The following is a 24,374-nucleotide window of genomic DNA, read 5'->3' as shown; positions in this document are numbered from 1 at the left end:
AAAAAAAAAAAAAAAAAAAAAAAAAAAGCTTGCATCATTAGCATTAGCAAAAAGCAAAACTAAAGGAAAATGTAGTTAAATCATGACATGTTTTTACTGGATAAAATGAAAGAGCCATTAAAATATATGACTGAAGCATTACGAAATATGTGAAGATGTTCTTACAGAAGTGGGGGAAAAGGAATACTGAGGACCATACTGTTTGGACACCATAATTACAGTCTGTTTATAAAGAATTTAAGAAAAGACTAGAAAGGAAAATACCACAATAATTGTTCTGATTAGTCTTTTTCTTCCTCTGCTTCTTTAAAGGGCTATAACTTCACTCCATTTTAAAAGCAATTTCATAGAAGTACCAGTGATTTAGATTGAATCCTGAATATGTTTATTACTGTTGTTGACTTTTTTATGGTAAAAGATGTAATATAAAAATATATAGAATAAAAATAAATCTCCTTTTACCCACTCCTTCAACTTGATCATGCCAAGTTTGAGTTTTCTTCCAGTCCTCTTTCAGGTCATTTGTGTGTATCTATCCATTTAATACCCTGTGACAAAATTGAAAATAGAATGGAGAACACAGACACAGCCCCTGACTCAACTTAGTTTCACGGTCAGCATTATGCAGTAAATGTATAATGTAAAATTATAACTGAAGTGCCAGAACAAACAGAGTATTATCAATGTGTAATAGGGGATTAAACATTGGCAGGAATGTTAGGGAAATTTTCCTAGGGAAGGATGAATGCTGAAATTTAAAGGAAAAGTAGTGCATTGGGCTTTGTGGACAGAGGATGGGAGTTTTCAAACAGTGACCAACAATTGAAAATCACTGAATATGGCATGCATTATGTTTTTGCAGGCCTCAGACATCCAGGCAAGGACAGTAGTACTTACCTGGTCACCACCTTCAAGCTTCATTAATGGCGAAACAGACCAGACTACTGTGCCAGAGTTCTACAGTTATGAAATTCTGGTCTCGAGTACTGGAAAAGATGGGAAATACAAAAGTCTTTATGTGTAGGTATTTGTTAATTTTGTTCCTTCCCATTGTGTAAATTAATGGTTGATCATAAATAGGTTATTTCTGATTTGGTTCTATTTTCCCTCTTCATGTTTTTATTTGGATCTGTAAGTTGACCAGCAATAGTGATTTTGCTGTATAATGAAGGCTGATACACATTTCTGTCTATACTCCCTCAGAACAGTCTTTTTCATTGGCCACATTCAGCTCTTCCACCATCAGCTCCCTAATAAATGTCTCATATTCATATATTCTTGATGCATTAAATATAAATTGTAGTGTATAGAACCCAGGACCAAGAAATGGAGAACTTTGAATTGTGAACTCAGGTAAATGGATAGAGCATTTACATTGCTCCTCTATGGACTTGGATTTAAGTCTTATATATACATTCCATTGTAAAATGAACTTAGTACCAGAAATTACTGTTCTGCCTTTTTAATATAGAAATTGTTTATTCTAATGGAAAATATGAAAGGTAAAGCCAATTACTTCTTAGAGTTTAAGCACCATCAAGATGATTAAGAAGGTGGTTAGTCATTTAAATGATCATGACAAGGATCACTGGCAACATTATCCACCTTGGTATCTTTTTTCAAAAAATAGCTGTTAAGAAGAAAGGAAAAAGCTGGGGAATACTCACCATAATGCATGAGGTACTGTGTTCGATCCTCAGCACCACATAAATATAAAAAATAAAGATATTATGTCCACCTAAAACTAAAAAATAAAATATTTTAAAAAAAGAAGAAAGTGAAACTTCCCTAGTGAATCTCATTTCATCACATACAGTTATAAAATGCCCTGCCTCCTTTCTCGATTTTCTTGTGTTTATTTCTAATTTTGTATTCATGACTATTTCTAGTTAGATGTGGCTGTTTACTAAGAAGAAGGATTTATTTCCATTTGCAGCCTAGGCAGGGAACACAATAGTAACCTCCACTATCCTACACCAATTAAAGTCTTTTTCTGGGGATGCTACTATAATTGCCCAGTTTATTAAACCGTACTTTGGTAGATAAGACATTATTTTTCATCATATTTATTGGTTTTGATTTAAGAAGCAGGGTAACTGAGAGGCATAGGGTAGGAAAGAAGTCTACAAAATAGGAGTGATTTGGCTGAAAGAAATAGAACAGGGAACAATGGTTTTTGTTTTGTTTTTGTTTTTGGCAGTACCAAGGGTTAAACCTAGGTTCACTCTACCACTGAGCTATATCCCCAGACTTTTGAAAAATTTTTTAATTATTTTATTTATTTATTTTTTCTGTGGTGCTGAGAATCAAACACAGTGCCTCACATGTGGTAGGCAAGCACTCTACCACAGAGCCATGACCCCAGCCCGACTTTTTAAATTATGAAACAGAGTCTCTCAAAGTTTCCCAAGCTTACCTGGCTGGCCAGAAACTTATGGTCTTCCTGCCTCAGCTTCCAGTCACTCATTATAGGTGTTCACCGCTACAACCAGCTGGGAACAGTGATTTTTAAATAAAAGAAAAAGGAGAGAGGGGGCTGGAAGTATAGCTCAGAGGTAATGTACTTACCTAGCATGTGCCAAACCCTGGGTTTGATCCCCAGCTCTCCAAAAAAACAATCGAGAAGAAATGAGAACAGATTAGTTTGTGGCTACATACTCAAATAGTTGTAGCAAATAATTTTAGTTTGTATGCTGCTGTATTTAAAAATATAATAGTGGACACAAGAAATGCTTTACTTTAAATTATGATTCACTTTTTTCCTTATCTACTCATTAAATTTAACTGCAATATATATAATTAAAGTCATGTTGTTATATACAAAATGGATTTTTTAGTAATAAATTTTTTAGCAATGATTCCATTTCCTCAATAAGTTAAATATCTTCCCTAATGCCACACCAAAAAAAAAAAAAAAATCTCGTCTACACATTTGATTTGCTTAACATATTTTGCTGTTTTAAAATAGTAAGAATTCTGTATTAATGAAATCTGAATAAGATTTTAGTTAATAAAGAAACAGTAGGTTGGGTGCGGTGGCACATACCTGTAATCCCAGGGGATTAGGAGGCTGAGGCAGGAAGATTGCAAATTCAGAGCCAGCCTCAGCAATTTTGCAAGGCCCTAAGCAATTTCAGGAGACCTGTCTCAAAATAAAAAGGACTAAGAATGTAGTTGAGTGGTTAAGCCCTTCTGGATTCAATCCCTGGTACCAAAAAAAAAAAAAAAGGAACAGTATAATACACATCCTTTGGAAATGCTTTATTTGTCAAACACTGAAATATTACTCTTTTTCCCCAACCAGAGGAGAAGAAACAAGTGTCACATTAAATGATCTCAAACCAGCTACAGATTACCATGCAAAGTAAGGAACTCCTTCATGTTGCCTTTATATGATACATTACAGAATTATGGTTTTGGTTTTTTGTTTTTGTTTTTTCTTAACAGTTTCCTTGTAAGTATAGAATATAATTTATTAATTTTAGACTAAAAATGTGGATTTTTTTTTTCTGTTGGCAACAGGTATCAGCATTTTCCCTGAAATAACCAAAAGCATTTAACTTCAGTGTTATAGTGAGGAAAGATTTAATCACTGAGTTTATAGGATCTAGGGATTTAAATGAATCTGTAGAATATATAATATCTAATTTAGTTCTGGAGACTTGTCCCAGATTTTTGAAATTTTTGTTAATAGAATCAAATTATACTTCGTTTACTCTTATCTATCATACTGCATTGTGTTTTGGAAAGAGCATAAGATACTAAACCATAGAATTTCACATTTAATAAGAGTAACTCAAAATGTTTTATAATTTTTCCAATATATATTGCCAAGCATTTATAAATTTTAGGGCTTCCCCAACTAGGGTCCAATATAACATTTAGTTAATCACCTAGTTTTTAAAAAGCTTTTATAGCTGGGATTATTTCTGTTAAACTATTAACTCTTCGAGTAAATTTTCCATGGTTAAACCCAAAGTCTTGTCTAGCCTAATATTTTTCAAACTGGATTGCCACCATTGTTGAATCATCAATTTAATTTTGTGGTTTATATTCAACATTTTTTAAAAAACAAAATAGAATCAAATGAAATAGAAATTATCTGTATATTAATAATATTGTTTCAGGAACATTTTAGGAAACTCTTGTTACAGGTATGTACAGATATAGTTAGGTCTACAATTTAAAATGCATTTCTTACTTTGGGTTTCAGTAAAATAAAAAGAAAGCCACTGGTCTATACTGTTTTTTTTAAGGATCATCTCTTTGTATTTTCTTTATAGAACACTTAGAAAGCTACCTTATTAATTTGAAAATACTTTAAAATTATGCTTTTAAAAGTAAGCTACAGTGATCCTACAGGGTAAAACTATTTTATCCCCTTAGAGTACAGGCAGAGTCCAATTCTATAAAGGGAACTCCTTCAGAAGGTGAAAGCTTTACTACCTTGAGCTGTGAACCTGATATACCTAATCCACCAAGGATAGCCAATCGGACCAAAAATTCACTTACTTTGCAATGGAAGGTAAGAGTATTTCGTAAAGTAGTTCTAACTGTACATTTCTCCCCCTGCCTGTAGTATGAAATTTCAATTGTTTTTGAAGACTGAAAATTCTTTAAGCTAACTTGTTCTTTAAATATAAGAAATAGGCATACTTATACCTTCAGATAATTCTCTTACAGGTTTTTCCTAGTATTTGTACATGTGATGATACTGAGATTCGTTACAATAATGCTTAACTTACTACTCCTATTTATAATAGTTTGTAATAATACCTTTATATCCTAAATATTATCCTAAAATCAGATTCATGGTAACTAGACTCAGTTTTTTAAATATTTTTTTAAAAAACTGCCTTAAAGGAGAAACAAAGCTGTTCTTAATAGGATATTGTATGTTCTAATATAGCAATGTTTGGGCCCAAATACACACAAAGATATTATAGAAAAAAACATGTGGAATTGATTATTCAGATACCATAAGCAGTATTGTCATTTGTGACATTAATTTCTTATATATAGTGTGCAGGTCTTGGTATATTTCAGAACAAAATTAAATAGTCTTGGGCTGGGATTGTAGCTCAGCAGTAGAGTGCTCACCTAGCACGTGCAAGGCCTTGGGTTCAATCCTCAGCACCACATAAAAATAAATAAATAAAATAAAGGCATTGTGTCCAACTACAACTAAAAAATAAATATTTTTTTTAAAGTTAGTCTTTCCCAAAGTGCATAGTAGTTATATGTTGGGAAAAGTCAGTGTCTTCCAAACTGTACAAAAAAATACCTTAACAAATGGAAGTAAGTTCTAGATTCTAATCATTACAAACAGATATTTCACCTACATGGACATCTAACAAGACATCCAAAAGTGATAGAGGAAAGGACCAATTTCTTATTGGACTGATCATCCCACATTCTACAGTGCTCTCAGTACCTTATAACCATCAGCCACTTCACCTGCATATTGTGATCAGATCAGAAATACCACTTACAAAATTTCAAAACACCCTCTACAAAGAAATACCCCTGTTAGCAACCATTGATTTGCAGTGAGCTATAACCACTTACCGTGATTTAATTATGTACTCTCAAGAACAAAACTCATTGCTAATTTTCCTCTGAAAGCTTTTGAGAATTTGGGGCTTTCTACTTGATTAGTAGCTTTGTTAGCCCCTAGTTCTGAGGATATTTAATGTTTTGTGGAGTTTGTAATAGTTTGTAATAATACTTTTATATCCTAAATATTATCCTAAAATCAGATTCATAGTAACTAGACTCAGTTTTTTTAAATATTAAAAAAAAAACTATAGAAAAAAATGTGGAATTGATTATTTAAAAAAAAAACTAAAGTACATGAGTACATGCAAATCAAATATATACACATTTCCATTATAATAAAAAGTATGGCTAACTTTATTCCATATCACACTTTAGTTGTAGCAAAACCTTTTATTGATGAATATGCTCGGGCCCTGTCTGTTGATACGGCATTTGGGTAACATCCCTTCACTACTCTTCATTCTAAAGATAATCTAAATGCAGTTCTGAAATTTCTACCTTTACCAATATGCCAACAGCCCTATGTAAGCAGCAAGTGCTTCTTATTCAAGTTACACAGACTTGGACTCTTATAGAAATGGCCCTGAAAATACACAGTAATCTGGGTAGATGAGGAAAGAGCCATCAGTGTTAATGTTATTGGACATAATATTAAATACCTCAGAGTTGCTGAGAGGATTAAACAGATAATTTCTATAATGCTTGGTTATGCCTAGAAAATATAAATAGCATAATACTACTGTTTTTATTTAATTTTAAAGATGAAGAAAACTTGGGCTGGGATTGTGGCTCAGCGGTAGAGTGCTTGCCTAGCATGTGAGAGGCCGTGGGTTCGATCCTCAGCACCACATAAAAATAAATAAGTAAAATAAAGATATTGTGTCCAACTACAACTAATAAATATTAAAAAAAAAAAAAAGACAAAAACTTGATTAGTTTAGTGACTTGGTATCCAGTCTTTTGACTCTGCTGTCTTGCATAATCTACAAGCATTCCAATGGAAACTAGTGTGGAGTAAGAACAGCAGCATGAGTTGGCACTTGGGTTAGCAGTTGGAAGTATTTTATCCACTGATGTTTAGAATTGCCAGTGCAATGGTGATAATAAAAAGCTGAGGTTGGGCTCTTACTCTCTTTAATTGCCAGGAGCCAGGCTAATCTGCTTAGCCTCTGGAATATTGTTTGGTAGTAATATTGGTTTGGGAGTCATACAGACCAAAATCAGTTCTGCTTCATTCTAATGACTTTTTGTGATTTATGATAATTTACTTATGTTCTTCCAAGTCCCCATTTCCTGTGTCGTAAAATTTAGGTAATAGTATATTAGAATTGCTGTGATGATTAAATGAGCTAAGGTAAACATAGTTTCTCCTCCAACTTGGAGAAAGCTGGAAGATGGGTCTCAGGTTGTTGAAGGTAGACATTTTAATAGCCTCACTTTTTTTTTTTTTTTCAATGTAAAAGGAAAGTGTGAGATTTTTAACAACCGTAGATGAGAGCAACCTGCAGTCATTAACTCTTGGGAAATAATATTTTTACACCCCTCTTTTACACCCCTTATTGCAGTCTCTATGTCTGAATTATTTTCCTCTGCTATATCAGAGTCTCCCAACAATCCTTTCTTTGCTCCCTTCTCACTTTGTTCACTTTTAACTGTCATTGCTATGCCAATGAGTTGAATATTGCTTTAACTTATATAGTATGTTTAATTTTTTAAGATGAAAGATCTGTGTTAGTATTCAACAATTTAGACTTATAAAAGACATTATTAAAAATTCGTGATCCTTAAAAAAATGTGATATATATATATGAATATTATTCAGCATTAAAAGAGAATAAAATCATGGCATTTGCAGGTAAGTGGATGGAGTTGGAGAATATAATGCTAAGTGAAATTAGCCAATCCCAAAAACCCAAATACCAAATGTTTTCTCTGATTTAAGGATGCTGATTTATAATGTGGTTGAGGGAGGTGGGGGCATGGGAGGATTAGATGAACTCTAGATAGGGTAAAGGGGAGGGAAAAAAAGGGAGGGGTAGGAAAGACGGTGGAATGAGATGGACATCATTACCCTAAGTACATGTATGAAGATATGAATGGTGTGGCTCTACTTTGTGTACAACCAGAATATGAAAAATTGTGCTCTATATGTGTAATATGAATTGTAATGCATTCTGCTGTCATATATAACAAATTAAAAAAAAATTAGTGATACTTGATTGCTATTTACATTATTGACAGTTATTATATTAAAAATGGATTCCAGAAAATTATAGAGGCAAATTCTCCGCAGAACCATTTCAAAACTTACAATTATTTAATTTTGACAAGCAAAATTTCACAGTTGTCTTCTAATATGAAGTTGTAAGAACAGTGATAATCATGTGTTCTACAAAGAAGAAATGGGTTGAAATTTTAGGAAGAAAATTCAGTTAGGAATAAGGTTGAGATTCTTGATTTCTAGTGATAACATGCTGCAGTAAAATGCCAAGGGAGACTCTAATTTTCACCCCTAAAGATAAGCAGATTACTGAATTGTTCATCTCCGGTGATGGGTTTATTGAATCTACACATAGACATCCAGAGTTCCTTTTAGCATCCTAGTTCTTCCTTCTTTGGTGTATCACACATTATTTCATATAAATTTTTTTCTTTAAATATTTTTTAGTTGTTGATAGACCTTTATTTTATTTATTCATACAAGTGCTGAGAATCAAACCCAGTGTCTCACACGTTAAGCAAGTGCTCTACCACTGAGCTACAGCCCCAACCCCTCTACAGATTTTTTTTTTTGTATGTATTTTTTAGTATAGTTGTAGGTAGACACAACACCTTTATTTTTATGTGGTCCTAAGGATCAAACCCGGTGCCTCATGCGTGCCAGGCAAGCATTCTACCATTGAGTCACAGCCCCAGCCCTCCATATAGATTTTAAAGTGCGTGTTTAATTATAATGATAGGATTGATTGAAAGGAACTGAAAGCCTGAAAGAAGGGCAAAGTGATTTTTTTTAAGGATTATGAATATTCGTATAGTTCTTGCTAAAAGATTATTCTCTGTTCACAAAAACTTGTAGCCTCTTGTTCTTCTATGGATATTTTTCCAGGACCAAGTCACAGAGAACATCCACAATATAAAATAGATCCCTTAGCTTAGATTGTGGTATCATTTATAAAAGTACTAATTTGTATTCTTTTTGTTGTTGTTTTTTTGGTATTTGTTTTAGGCACCTAGTGACAATGGTTCTAAAATCCAAAGCTTTAATTTAGAATGGGATGAGGTAAGCAAATTTAATCTTTTTAAATGATTAAGATTATGTATGGGTCTTCAGACAAAAATAACATTTTTGTTTTTATTTATTTTTTCTTAGAAATATGAATGGTTTTATGTGGTGCATAAGTGGATTGATAGTGTTCTTAGAAAACATTGCTGACTGAACCACCTCTCTGTTTTGTTTTGTTTGTTTTAACTAAATCACCATCAAAACTGTCATGGAATTATCTTGATGAAGGCATTTTTTTCCCCACATCAGCCTTAATGACACGGACATTTATATCCTACAGCTGCTGTAACAGAATGTAATAGAATGTCCTCTGTTACAGTAAACTTGATGACTTGAAACAGCATATGTATTCTCTTACAATTTGGCAGTTCAGAAATCTAAAATGGTTTTCACTGGGCCAAAATCATGTTGTCAGCCTGACTCTGTTGCTTCCAGAGGCTCTAGCAGAGACTCTACAATCTTTCTTTTGACCAGCTTTTGGAGGCTGTCCTCATTACTTAGTTCATAGACAGATGACATTGCTTATTTTCCCCATGCTTCCACTGTCACATCAGATGACATTGCTTATTTTCCCCATGCTTCCACTGTCACATCAACTTTTTTATCTTCTGCCTTCAGATCTCTTTCTGCCTCCCTATTGTGATTCCATTTATGGTCCACCAGATAATCTAGGATCATCTCCCATCTCAGGATTCTTAACTTGTCATATTGTTCAGTCCTGTCACCACCATAACATTCACAGATTCTAGGGATTAGGACCTGGATATCTTTGGGAGCCATTATTCATCCTGGCACAGAAAGCATACTCAGCTTTCTTGTTAAGTTCATTGTTTTGCTCTTGGCAATCCTGTTCTCTCTTGTCCTGTTTCTTATACCTAAGAGAAGGGGCCAGAAAGAAAGAAATTCCATTAATAATTTGGGTATGCATGAAAGCGCCGGATCCTAGCCACTAGACCACCAGGGAGTGGGTATGCATGAGTTAGCACAATCAAGAAGGTTTTAATTCCAGAATTTAAATTTCTGTTAACATTAACAGAATCACATTAGTATGGAAGAAAAACTATTGTCATGATAAATGATGAGAAAATATTTGGTAAAATTTAGCACCAAGTAGAAATAGAGCAGTAATTTCTGATTTGATAATTTTTGTGCCATTACTAATCAATAAAGTATTTCTGGTCAAAGCAGAAACAAGTCAAGGTTCCCGGTTATCCACAATTGTGTTTAACATTATTCAAGAAATTATAGTTAATGCTGTATGACTTGGAACTGAAACAGGACATCATTATAGCCATGGTGTCTGCTGAGAAGCCAAATTATCATTTAAAGATGATTTTCTACTTACACCACTCAGTAGACTCAACTAAGTACCATTAAAAGTAATAAGCGAGTTCTGTGAAATAACTAGGTATAGGCTAAAGTTTTTCTCTTAAGAGTCATCCTAACCATCCTTTACCTCTATCAACCCAATAAAGAAAAATGGGGTTGGGATGTGGCTCAGTGGTATTCATGAAGCCCTGGATTCAAATCCCCAAGCACCAGAAAAAAGAAAAGAAAATGGGTGGAGAACAAGAAACTTGTCAATTTTACTCAGCACCCTACGTTTCTAAAACTAGTTGTCCTGAGCCTACCTGATATTTCTTTCTCCCTTTTTATTACCTAGAAGGGCTATTCTGTCTTCAGTGTTGCTAGGATTCTTTCAGTGCCAAGTCTAATCAGTGGCTCCTCCAAATCTTCATTTAAAGGTACTTAGCAGTATCTAGGATGAGATTTGAGGATAAGTAGAGATCTTTTCTTAAAACCATATTCAGCCAAACCTTGCTGAATGATCCAAACTCTTGCTTATGACCCAAATAACTAAGACAGGAGGATCACAAGTTCAAAGCCAGCCTCAGCAATTAAACAAGGCCCCAAGCCATATAGTGAGAACCTGTCTCAAAATTTAAAAATTTTAAAAAGGTGGAAGTTGCGGGAGAGGGCATTCTGGGGATGTAGCTCAGTCATAAAGTGCCCCTGAGTTCACTCTTCAGTGCCAAGAAGGAGAAAAGATAAAAGAAATGAGAAAAAAGAAAAAACCTGTTTGCATAGAACTTTTCATAGGTTGAAGAAAAGCTGCCAATTTAATTGCCATTCTGTTTCCACGACTACCAGTCCCCTGTGAAGATTGTAAGGTCATACCTGGAAAGAGGTTTTTTTTATTATGGCTAGGTCTAGCATTATCTAAAACACTGTACTTAATTCAGTAAGCTATACAAATATACCTACTTTCTACTTCTTTAATTCTACACTTGATGAAGTATTATATATATACATACATATATACACATACACATGCATACACATACATATATATATATGTCATATACTTTTCTTAAGATCCATGATTTACATGTAACAAATGATTTTTAATGTATACTAGCTAATATCAAGAAGGAATTGATGTGGATTTGCCTTTTTTTAAAATAATGTGCATTATGTAACCATTTCTTTTAGGGAAAAGGAAATGGAGAATTTTGTCAGTGTTACACGGGCTTACAGAAGCAATTTAAAATTACTAAACTGTCACCAGCAATGGGTTGTAAATTTAGACTATCAGCCAAAAATGACTATGGTACAAGGTAAGACATATTTTATAAAATAAATATTGGAGATATCTAGTCAACTTCATTCAGATGCATGCTTATTCAGTTCAAATTATCCATTAGAAATTCTGCTCTATTTTGTTGACATAGTTAACAATATTAACAAAAGCTATAAGAAAATTTCTTAGTTTTGTGAGTGCCACAGGTAAGGATAAAGTTAGCAACTTTTCCAATTTCAAATATAAATTAAAACATTCACCTGTGACTAAGAAGTTTTGTATTAATTCTCAGCATATGTGCTTTCATTGTTTTGTTTAAGTCTGTTAAATTCCAAGAGCATCTAAGATGTATGATTTAAATACAAAGAGAGTCATATTGAAATTATTTATATTCTAGAGATAACCCTACTTACCTTTATGATGGCAGGTGTATTTAATTATCTAATCAAGAATTTGCATTTTCTGTTTCATATAAATGGCATTATATGAAAGTATGTTTATACAAATAGAAGTCTGTTACTATTACTGTGTTCACCTTTCATATAAGGCAATTTGTGTATTTCTTCACTGACTAGGTAATTAAAATATAAAGTCTTGATTTGGGGATATAACCCAGCAGTAGAGTGCTTGCCTAGCATACTGAGGCCCCTGAGTTCAAATCCCTAACACCACAAAAAACAAAAACAAAAAAAGATAGGAAAGTTGAACAGTACTGCAGTTTGTTGTTGGTTTTTGTTTGTTTGGGTGGGTTTTGTTTGTTTGTTTGTTTCATTTTGTTATTACTTTGTTTTATTTTGGGGTTTTTTTGGTAGTACCTGAAATTGAACCCAAGGCCTCACACAAGACAAACACTGAGCCATAACCCCATCCTTTTATTCTAAGTCTGTGTCTCACTAAGTTACCCAGGCTGCCTTGAACTTTAGATTCTCTTGTTTCAGCCTCCTAAATAGTTGGAATTATAGCTTATACCAGCATTCGCAGCTAACGTTGCCTCCTCCACCCTTGTTAACAGGGATTGAACTCAACAGGCACTTTACCACTGAGCCACATCCCAGCTCTTTTTATTTTTTATTTTGAGAGAGGGTCTTGCTAAGTTGCTTAGGGCCTCACTAAGTTGCTGAGGCTCATCTCAAACTTGGGATATTCTGGGGCTGGGGTTGTGCCTTGCACATGTGAAGCACCAGGTTCAATCCTCAGCACCACATAAAAATAAAGGTATTGTGTTCATCTACAATTAAAAAAATATTAAAAAAAAAAAAACTTGGGGGCTGGGGATGTGGCTCAAGCAATAGCGTGCTCGCCTGGCATGCATGGGGCGCTGGGTTTGATCCTCAGCACCACATAAAAATAAAATAAAGATATTGTATCCACTGAAAACTAAAAAATAAATATTAAAAAATTCTCTGTCTCTTAAAAAAAAAAAAAAAAAACTTGGGATCCTCCATCTTCATTCTCCCAAGTTGCTGGAATTACAGGCATGCATCACCACAACCAGCTCTAACACTACATTTTTTAAAGAATACTAATTCACTTTTTGATATTTAACCTGGTTAACTTTGAAGATATTATCAAATCCAAGATAAATTATTTGGATTGTAATAACCATCAAAAGTTTTCATTTTCTGGGGTTGGTGATGTAGCTCAGTGACAGTGACAGCGCACTTGCCTAGTATGTTCAGGGCTCTGGGTTTGACCCCTCCATACTGCAAAAATAAAAATTTTCATTTTCAAAAAATAACATTAGTCAAAAATTTGTTCCTTAGCTGTAAAAATAATTCTTGTTATTCCTCTTTAAAACTTGTTTGTTTCAACAGTGGTTTTAGTGAAGAAGTCTTATATTACACCTCAGGCTGTGCCCCTTCTATGCCAGCAAGTCCTGTATTAGCAAAGGCCGGAGTTACTTGGTTGTCCTTACAGTGGAGTAAACCCTCAGGAACACCGTCAGATGAAGGAATTTCTTATATTTTAGAGATGGAAGAAGAAACTTCAGTAAGTATGAATATGTATTTTAAATAGGGTATTGAAAACATTTTAGTGTAGCATTACTTCAGATAAATAAATATTGCCACAATAGTTAGCTCCTTCCCCCAGTCCCTTCAGGCCTTTTTATTATTATTTGGGGGGAGTTGGGAATGAGGAAGAACTCAATCTTTTGTTTTCCTCAAATGTAAAAAAGTCATTTATTTTTTGAGTGTCTATGTACTGGGGGAAAAAAGCATAGATTATACTTTAAATGTATTCATTTAACATCTGGGGATGTAGCTCAGTGCTAAAGCACTTGCCTAGCATGCACTGCAGAAGAAGAAAATATATCCATTTTGGGGAAAATATTTTGGGGAGGGAGAAGATCACAGCCTCCTACTAGGCAAAGCACCTTTAAAAGATGAGGAAAAGTCTACCTTCTCCAACTATAATTATATGCTACTTCTCAAAGTGTCACAGAAGATTTAAGAGTCTTACGTGAGACGTAGTGTAGCCTGAATGGATACTTGTTGCTCATCTTCTGTGAGCTAGAACCTAGCCGAATAAGAGGGTATATTCTGTTATTTCTTTCTTTAGTTCCATAGTTTTCCTTTTTTTTTTTTTTTTTGAATTTTTTAATGTTTATTTTTTAGTTTTCGGCGGACATAGCATCTTTGTAGTTCCATAGTTTTTCAAAACCACTTTGAAACAATATGGGTCAAAATAGCAATAGTCTGAAAACACATATTGATTAAAATTTGAACAGAGGATAAGATATATAGCACAGTAGTAGAGTTAATGCCTAGTATGCACAAGGCCCTGGGTTTTATCCTCATCATTGTTTAAAAAAAAAAAAAGTACACTAATGTTCATAATAGCATTTTTCGTGCTAGCCAAAAACTGAAGCAGAGCCAGGAACAGTGGCTCATACCTGTAGTCCTGGCTACTCTGGAGGGTGAGGCAGGTGTTTTGCTTGAGTCCAAGAGTTCATCTGGGGATGTAGCTCAGTGCTAAAGCACTTGCCTAGCATGCACTGGACAATGTAGCAAGACCCTATCTCAAAAAATAAAAAGTAGAAGTAACTCATGTCCATCAGTGGATAAATGAATAAACAAAATGTGGTATACCCTATACAGTGAAATATCATTCAGCCATAAAAAAGGAATACTGATAACATGCCAGAACATGAATGAATCTTCACATCATTGTACTAAGTAAGAAAACCAGTCACAAAAGACCAAATATTGTGTGATTCCACTTGTATAAATTGACAATTGATGGAAGCAGAAAATGGATGAAAAGAGGGGAAAGTAACTGCTAACCAAAAAAGGACAGGCTTCATTCTGGAATTAGGGTTTGGGTAATGGCTACACAGTCTTGTGCACCTTTGAATTATATTACTATGAAACAGTGGAATATTATGTATGAATTGTATGTCTGTTTTTAAAAATTTTAAACATGATAACATTAGAACTGTAAAGAGTGGCTCAAACCTGAACAGTATCCTCACCTGCCAGTGCACCCAACCATTGATTTATTCACCTGAACACAGTACATTGAGGACAAATTAAACTTTTAAAATTTTAAAAATGATAGCATTGGTAAAACAGTAAAGCATTGTCATTGGAACTATAAGTAGCAGTCTCAAACCTGAGCAGTATCCTCACCTGCCAGTACAACCAGCCATTGCTTTATTCACTTGATACAACACATTCAGGACAAATTAAACTATTAAATAGTTACACACTGATTAGCTTTTGTGTAACATCTGGGAACTTCCCTTTAGTTCTTGGGATAGGTAACTGATGGAGAAGTTGCCTTTGACCCCTTTTCTTCCCTCAACACAAGGATCTTCTCTTGGCTGCTATATTTATTGAAAATAAGTAATCTCCTTCATCATTCTACAACGGTTCACTAGCATTTCTGGGTCCATGCACTCAGGATAGAAGCATCAACATGAGAATAACGCTCAACAGAGTATTAATTGCACCTAAAAGGAGATGAAGAGGAGAAACCTGGGTCTTTGCACATGTTCATTATTCCCTGTATTTCTGCTGTTAAACATCTAATGAAGATTTTGTTTTTTTCCTTTTCAGGGTTATGGTTTTAAGCCTAAGTATGATGGAGAAGATCTTGCTTACACTGTGAAAAATCTCAGACGTAGTACAAAGTATAAATTTAAGGTAGGCTTTTTTTTAGTAAGTGCATATTAATTATACAGAATAATGGATTTCATTGTGGCAAGTTTGCACTTAAGGTAAGCTTTGAAAGCCCTTAAAATATTTGTTTTTTGTATTAATTGTTCTTGTTTTAAATACATACTTCATTTCTTTGGTTTTTAAATCATAAGTAATTGATCTATTCTAACAAGCTTTTTTGTTTTACTTTTGTATTACATCATAATACTTTTCAAACTTTATATATTTAAATTCAAAACCAGTTTAATGTTTGGGGGACTCTAACATGCATAATGTGAACAAATGTCTTTTAAAATACAAATTTTCTTAAACATGCTCAGTGTGCTTTTTGGACAGTGATATCAAAAGGTAATGCTGTATTTTTCTCAGTGCATCATATGGAGTAGTGCACAATTTCAGGTTGTCCCATCTGATAATCATTTGAGGGAAACAATATCTACCATGTTTCTTCCCTTTGTAATAAATAGTTTGTAGGTACTGTGTACTATTGTAAATGTCTTACTCCTTATTAAATTTTCATATTAGTTTTAGTACCCATTGATGGTCCTGTCTGAATCAGTAATCACTATAATTGATGGTTCCAAGTAATGATTTTTAATTTTATCATTCCATGTACATATCATTTTTTCTCATTTGAGGCAGTGACAAGCTTTGAAGATTCTTTTGTGGAGACTTCCAAAATTTATCTTTGCTACTATAGCATCATTCTGGGGTATTAGCAATGTGATGTGTATATACATTGCTATTTCTTGGCAGCCAGTGCTTGAACTAGTTAATATATAAGATAATATAAGCGAGCCTAAATATTTTACAGAAGTTTTCCCAAGAATATAATAGGATGCTTATCCGTTGACGAATTCAACATTTAAACTTTCCTTAAAATTACTTATCCTTTTAAATAATAGAGGCCACTAAATTATTTTTGTTATTAAAAAGCAAAGTTAAATTTTAGTACCCCTTAAGAATCTTACAAATAAACCTTAATAATGAGAAATTTGATTACATGGTGCATGATAATCACAGTCATTATGTTTTATATATAGCTTCATTTTAAAGACTTCTGATGACTAGCTCATTTTAATTTCCAAACACAGTTTTTATATTTACAAAATTCATAAAATACCTGGGGAATACACACTTTCAGTCTAGTTTTTATGGCAATGTTAAATTGTATTTTTGCTCAGTAATAGTTATCATGCCAACAGGTCTTCTATCGAGGAATTTGTTTGTCTTTTTTAATTTGTCAAGTTTATTAAACTTAGAATTCTACTACCGTGTGACACCAAGATGTTATTTCCACTGAATCCACACACATACTGAATAAACACACATAAATATGTGTCACTTTTACTGACTCACAATAGAAATTTGCACTATAGAAGTCAATCTCAAATTGCAAGGAGAGGGAGTATGCAAACAATCTCCAAGGAGACAGTCAGCAGTTCTAATAGGCCGCTCCCAAATAACAGGATCAGTAATGGGGATCAGGAGTGGAAATACACATCTATAAGCCACCTCTTTATGCATCACTTAATTATAGAAAGGTGTTTTGTACAGGCTTATTAAGTAACAAACAAACTAAAATAGTGATAATGCTGATGGAATGGTCTGTAGAGCTTATCTGGGAACTTATTAGAAGTTTTAAGATCTCAAGTCCTCATTGCCACCAACTAAATAAGCAATTTTAGAGGCCTATGTGTTATAGGAGACCTTCTAGGTAATTCTGGTGCTTGCTAAAATTTGAGATCCACTGATCTGGGGTGGGGGGTACAGAAAATAGGAAATGATACCTTTATAAAGTTCTGGGAGCTCAGACATTTATTTAGAGCTCAGCCATGTGCTAAGGACCCTGCTGAGGTAGCTTTGAATCATTAAATCCCATTGTCATGTCTCAGTCTTCCATTTTTAGCTTGGCATTGCAGAATCTTTCAAGCCATCAATCAAAATACAATTTAATATTTATAAAAATCTTAAAACTCTAAAGCAGAAATATTAAAAATATACTCCCGGAAGTAATGGCTACATAGCATATTATTATTCCTAAGAAACAATAAGAATATGATTAACATAAAATGAATTTCTCCTATTAGGCAAATGTTAAGAGTTCAGGGTTCTACACTGAAGGTAACCCTAGAACACTCAAAATACTAAAACGAAATTAAGACAATGAAAAAATCTAAAACCAAAAGAAAAATGAAAATACAATTTTAAAATATAACAAAGCAATCAGAATTCCTAAAATTGAGAGTGATAAACAATTCTTATTATCAAATGATACACTAGAAGTTGAACGGGGACCTGGTATCCAAATTTGTTTAAAAAGCAGGAAAGGCTTGCCTTTTTTTTCCCCCATTAATGTCTCATTTATAAAGGAAAATAAAAAGGCTTGAAGAATACCATTATAAAATGTACATTTTTCAAACTAGATGAGTATATATGGGTCTTCATTATACTACTATTTCTAATTTTTGACAAAGCATTAAAGGCTTTTGAGGCAAGTGGCCGGTCCTATGTATGTCAACATGTGTGACAGTATATAATGATGTTCCTTTTCTCATTCTTATCTTGTCTGGGGTCAATTTATAATCTCTTCCTTTTTTCTCTGCCCTAATTCAAGTATGCTCCCAGCTAAGGCTTTAACTTTTAAGGGTATAACTATTTCTCACTTTCATGCATCATCTCTTTGCCTTATATCAGCTGTGACTTCTGTCCTGAGGAATACTGAATCTCCAAACATATTCCATATGTAACTACTTTCAGTACTTCTCTCACCTTTTATTCATAGTTTTATTCTATACCTAGATTAATCTTTCTGAAAAATAGCTTTAACTCTAAGAAACAATTTCCTTAGTATAACATAAGATTATCTATCCAGTTTTAAAACTTACTGCTTTCATTCTTACTTGGACCAAATTGATTAGAACTACTTACTCATCCTTCCCTATCTTCTGCATAAGATCTCTAGACTCTTTAGCTAGGGTAGGACTTGACTACTAGGTGCAAGGCTCTTGATTCAGTCACCAGCACTGGAAGAAAAATTTTAAAAGTACACAGATATTCATAGCATTATTCATAATAGTCAAAAAGTTAAAGCAGAGCCAGGTGCAGTGACTCACACCAGTAGTCCCAATGCTCTAGAGGCTGAGGCAAGAGGATCACTGTAGCCCAGGAGTTTGAGGCCTGGCTGGGCAACATAGCAAGACCACTCTCTCAAAAAAATGAAGGAAAAAAAATTATTCTCAACTCATTAAAGGTAAGGACTACATCACATGTAGAATTTGTTGCAAAGTGCTCCCCGTGTGGTAAGCACTAAATAAATCTATGATTATTTGTAAAATTAGGGAGAGAAAAAACTTTCAATTTCTTGCCTTTAATTACTTTTGTGGCTAATTGAAAAAGGTGCTCTATAGTAAAAGGGGCAATGATGAAATATATAGAGAGACTTTAAAAATAGTTGTATGAATCTTTATGGCTTTTAGGGACACTGTTCTTTAAAAGTTTAAATAAGTTTAAATAGACACTGTTTTAAACCTCTTTAGTCTATTTAGTCTCATTTATAAAGCAGAAGAGTAAGAAAATAGATCCTGAAAAATCCATCTGACCATGTGAAAGGACTGAAGAGGCCTAAGCAAAATCGAAAAATTGAACTAAATTTTAAATTTTACTGAGTTCTCATGGGCTGCACAAATTATTTGGAGTGGTAGGTTTACTAAATAAATCCTCATCTCTAGTGTATACTATCATAGTTCCTGTCTATAATGAGGTAAAAATATAAGTATAAATGAATTTCTAAAACCATATAAACTGAAATCTAGATGTTAATTACGTTTCACTATTGTTATATGACAAATTACCCCATAACTTGACAAAAATGAATATTGCTTTTATTATCTTGATTTCTACAGGCCAGGAATTCAGGACGTTTAGTTGAGTGTCTAATGTCCACAAGGTTGTAGTTAAGATGTGACTGGGGTTATAGTCATGTAAAGGCACACTGTCATTTCTCCTACATTCTGTTTGTTAGAGGGAGTTAGTAAGGACTCCTCACACCCAAGGGAAAGGGAATGAGCTTTCATCTTTTGAAGAAAGAAGAGTGAAAGAATTTGTGGACATCTTTTTAAAGCACTAGAAAATAAGTACAGCATGCCTAAAGCACTTCAAGAATCATCCGGTTATAGCTTGTTCCTTTGATGGCCATTGTTTAGTGTCAAAATGGTTTGTTTATTTATTTATTTATTCATTCATTCATTCTAATTTATTATACATGACAGCAGAATGTGTTTCAATTTATAGTATACATATAGAGCACAATTTTTCATATCTCTGGTTGTACACAAAGTATATTCACAGCATTCATGTCTTCATACATGACTTGTGGGTAATGATGTCCATCTTATTCCACCATCTTTCTTACTCCCATGCCCCCTCCCTTCCCCTCCTTCCCCTTTGCCCTATCTAAAGTTCCTCCGTTCCTCCATTCATCCCATGCTCCCCACCCCCACCCCCATTATGGATCAGCATCCACATATCAGAGAAAACATTTGACCTTTAGTTTTGGGGATTGGCTTAACTTCACTTAGTGTGATATTCTCCAACCCCATTCATTCACCTGCAAATGCCATGATTTTATTCTCGAAAGAGTAATATTCCATTGTGTATATACCACAGTTTTTAAATCCATTCATCTATTGAAGGGCATCTAGGTTGACTCAACAATTTAACTATTGTGAATTGTGCTGCTATATATATTGATGTGGCTGCATCACTATAGTATGCTGTTTTTAAGTCCTTTGTATATAAACCAAGGAGTGGGATTGCTGGGTCAAATGGTGGTTCCATTCTAAGTTTTACATGGAATGTCATCCTGCTTTCCAGATTGGTTGCACCAATTTGCAGTCCCACCAGCAGTGTATGACTGTGCCTTTTTCCCCACATCTTCACCAACACTTATTGTTGTTTGTATTCTTAATAGCTGCCATTCTGACTGAAGTGTCAAAATGTTAAACTTGCACTTGTATTCCCAATACTGACTCTAAAAGGCAAGTACTTTGCATATTCTGTATATATGCCAAGTCCCTATTGAAAACAAGCAATTCTCAAAGGAACAAGCTATCACATTCTGAAAATGTGTTTTATCATTTAATGGAAACTATTTTTCTTCATTACATTCTTTGTTCATTAAGCCAGTTTTCATTAGATACCAAACATATCATTTTAAGTCTTTGTGTTCTCGTCACAGGTTATTGCTTATAACTCAGAAGGTAAAAGTAATCCAAGTGAAGTAGTAGAATTTACTACCTGCCCTGATAAACCAGGAGTACCTGTAAAACCTTCAGTTAAAGGAAAGATACATTCACACAGTTTTAAAATAACTTGGGGTAAGATATTATGCATATTTGTATATTATTACTCTATTTTTTATTTTTTTTATTTGTAGTTGGACACAATATCTTCATTTTATTTATTTATTTATTTATTTATTTATTTATTTTTATGTGGTGCTGAGGATTGAACCCAGCACCTCACACGTGCTAGGCAAGCACTCTACCACCGAGCCACAACCCCAGCCCCACATTATTACTTTTATATTTGAATAAAATAATTTTAATATGAAGATAGTTTTTAAGATATTTGAAGGTGATTTAGATGGGTTGGGCTTGTGAAGGAATCACCATGACTTTGGCTAGAGATGAAATAAAAAGAAACATAAATTTTTAGGCTATAGATGTATAATGCCACAAGATGACCATGGTTTTCAGCCATGCTCAGACTCTGTTCTTTGTGTGGTTTAACAGTGTTGCGTCAACCTATAAGAGGAAAGGCCAGACTCAGAATGTTGTTCATTTAGAAGAAAGCAACACTTGGGAAATGAAGTTGACCAAATTATGCTGTGTGCATGTATAAATATGAAACAACAAAGCCTTCTAATATGTATGATTATAATGTACCAGTAAAAAATATTTTAATAAAAAACACTTTTACATTCTAAAAAATAGAAGAAAGCAACACTAAGAACTGGCAAAGTAGCTTAGTGGTAGAGCACTTATCTGTCATTCACATGGTCCTGTTTTTGATCCCCAGCACTGCAAATACTAACAATAACAAGAATAATAATAGAAGAAAACAACACTTATAAATCTACACAACTTCCTGAATTTATTTTCTCACAGTCTAATCATAAGTTCAGTAATTATGATATAATCTACCAAGTCAGTGTAATATGTTTGGTTTTTTATAGTATATAACAGTGATCTCCTGTTTTGGTATCAGTTTTTCAGTAAGGCTTTGTGATTATAGGGGAAAAAAAGATACTCCAGTAAACTTGTTAGCCCAAATTAGCAGTAAGAAATGTGAGTCATTCATTGAGCATCTTTTTTGTGGAAAGCTTTGTACACTCAATTTTGATACAAGAGAAACTGGGGATCAGATTATGGGCAAGGTAACACTGAGATGAAAAATGACTGAATTTGCAGACAAAGTTAACTTGGGTCATAATGGCTCTCAGGAGAAATAAAAAGCACTTATTCATTTAAAACAGACATTTCTTGAACGTCCTCTTATATACTAGTTAAAGGGGAAAACAAAGTTATAGAAACTTCATCTCTGGCCAAAGAATTCAGACCAATAAAAAAGACTTCAGTGGTAATTATAAAATATCCTCATATTTCAAACCACCATAGAATGAAAGGTGAATGGAATATTGTGTTGTCATTAAAAATTGTTTTTAGAGCTGGGTGTGGTGGTGCATGCTTGTCATACCAGCAACTTGGGAAGCTAAAACAGGAGGATCACAAATTCAAGTCCAGCCTGGGCAACTTAGCAAGACCCTGTCTCAAAAAATAAAATGGGCTGAGGATGTCTCTTGGGGGCAAAGTGCCCCTTCATTTAATCTCTAGTACCACAAAGTAAATAAATAGTATATTAAAATTCTTAGAGGGAACCATATTTATAGTCGTGGGAAAAATATGGTAAATTAACTGAAAAGCAGGTGACAATAGCATGCAATAATAAGGTATAGGTATTAATAATTGCTGTGATTTTTTTTTCTTTTTAAACAATCTGAGTTTGATATTCTGTTTATTAGGATTTTCTATCATTTTTACATTGTATGAACTTTGCCTGACACCACTTGTTTCTTTGGATAGATCCACCAAAAGACAATGGAGGGGCACCCATCAATAAGTATGTAGTGGAGATGGCAGAAGGTTTTAATGGTAAGAATAGCTGTTAAGGGACGAGAGGTGGGAGGGAAAGGGAGAGAGAAGGGAAATTGCATGGAAATGGAAGGAGACCCTCATTGTTATACAAAATTACATATAAGAGGATGTGAGGGGAAAGGGAAAAAAAAATCAAGGGAGAGAAATGAATTACAGTAGATGGGGTAGAGAGAGAAGATGGGAGGGGAGGGGAGGGGGGATAGTAGAGGATAGGAAAGATAGCAGAATACAACAGTCACTAGTATGGCAATATGTAAAAACGTGGATGTGTAACCGATGTGATTCTGCAATCTGTATACGGGGTAAAAATGGGAGTTCATAACCCACTTGAATCAAATGTATGAAATATGATATGTCAAGAGCTTTGTAATGTTTTGAACAACCAATAAAAAAAGTAAAAATAAAATAAAATAAAAGAATAGCTGTTAAAATTTGATAGATTTATTCTGATTTATTCTAATGATTTTACATTTTATATCTTTTCTCTGCTTTTCATTTGTACGTTGAAAAGATACTTGCATCACTGTGGACTGTCCTTGATTGTTTGTTGCTTGTTGGTAGCAGTTAGGATTTTGTATGTTAATTAACCCACTTCAAATTGTGATCTCCAGAAATATAGTAAATCAAATGTGAGACTGCTGTATTACCTATATTATTATGTTTACATTTTCTTACATTTTTTCTTCATTTGTTTACATTGCTCAGTCCCAGAATACCCAGACTAAGTCATTAGATACTATGACATCTTCTAAAGGTAGTTCAGTTAAATTTACAACCATATGTACCAGAGAAAATTTTTCTTCTAAAATTTAACTCACATTTTTTTTAGTTTTCTTGAATCACACACTTAGCAGTTTTTACTTCTATGAAATGATCTATTTCCTGCCCAAAATGAGAATATATTTTAATTCAGACTAAACTTCCTATGATATTGATTCTTTCTACGCTTTGTTATAATGTTATTACTGGACCAGTAAACACATTTAAAATGTTCAATTAAAAGCAAATTATCAATCTAAGTCAAGTCTGTACAGAATTACAGAGATATTTCACTTCAACAAAGCTACACATATTTGTCTAGGAAGCTGCACACATAAAGACAATTAGATCATTTCCAGGAAATTTGTAACGAGCTTAAGTTGTTTCTGTCAAATTACATAAACACTTATTTAGTGAAACTAGGATACCTGCCATGTCCATGATAACAAAACGTTAAACATTACCTTGTAGGTGTATGAACACAATTTTTTCTTCTTACAGGAAACAAATGGGATATGATATACAGTGGTGCTACAAGAGAACATCTTTGTGATCGACTGAATCCAGGCTGTTACTATCGTTTACGAGTTTACTGCATTAGTGATGGAGGACAGAGTGCGGTAATGCTTATGTACTGTCTCTCTGGTGTTTAGCTATGCAAACACTAAAGGAAATTTTGTAAAGCTAAATTTTAGGATGATGCTCAGTAACCATACCAAGCAGAAATAGAAATAAAATAATTGTACACTGATTTACAGCCGTATAAACTATGTGTGTCAGGGGAAACCATAAAGTATCATTTAATGTTGTTATGT

General features: G+C 33.8%; 1 protein-coding gene across 5 annotated transcripts in view; it reads left to right on the top strand.

The window, feature by feature from the left end:
* The window catches only part of Fndc3a (fibronectin type III domain containing 3A), a 164,412-nt gene that overhangs the window by 119,772 nt on the left and 20,266 nt on the right, over positions 1–24,374 (top strand). For all 5 annotated transcript variants that reach the window (XM_048800917.1, XM_015484283.2, XM_048800915.1 and 2 more), the window contains 10 exons: positions 863–1,020; positions 3,305–3,364; positions 4,387–4,525; positions 8,786–8,839; positions 11,336–11,460; positions 13,238–13,412; positions 15,482–15,568; positions 20,823–20,961; positions 22,729–22,797; positions 24,061–24,179. In XM_048800917.1, coding sequence (XP_048656874.1) covers positions 863–1,020; positions 3,305–3,364; positions 4,387–4,525; positions 8,786–8,839; positions 11,336–11,460; positions 13,238–13,412; positions 15,482–15,568; positions 20,823–20,961; positions 22,729–22,797; positions 24,061–24,179 — 1,125 coding nt within the window. The remainder of the gene's footprint in view (positions 1–862; positions 1,021–3,304; positions 3,365–4,386; positions 4,526–8,785; positions 8,840–11,335; positions 11,461–13,237; positions 13,413–15,481; positions 15,569–20,822; positions 20,962–22,728; positions 22,798–24,060; positions 24,180–24,374) is intronic.

The sequence above is a fragment of the Marmota marmota genome, unplaced genomic scaffold (assembly GCF_001458135.2).
Source record: "Marmota marmota marmota unplaced genomic scaffold, marMar, whole genome shotgun sequence".
Taxonomy (NCBI): Eukaryota; Metazoa; Chordata; class Mammalia; order Rodentia; family Sciuridae; genus Marmota; species Marmota marmota.
This window is presented reverse-complemented; position numbering and strand designations above follow the sequence as displayed.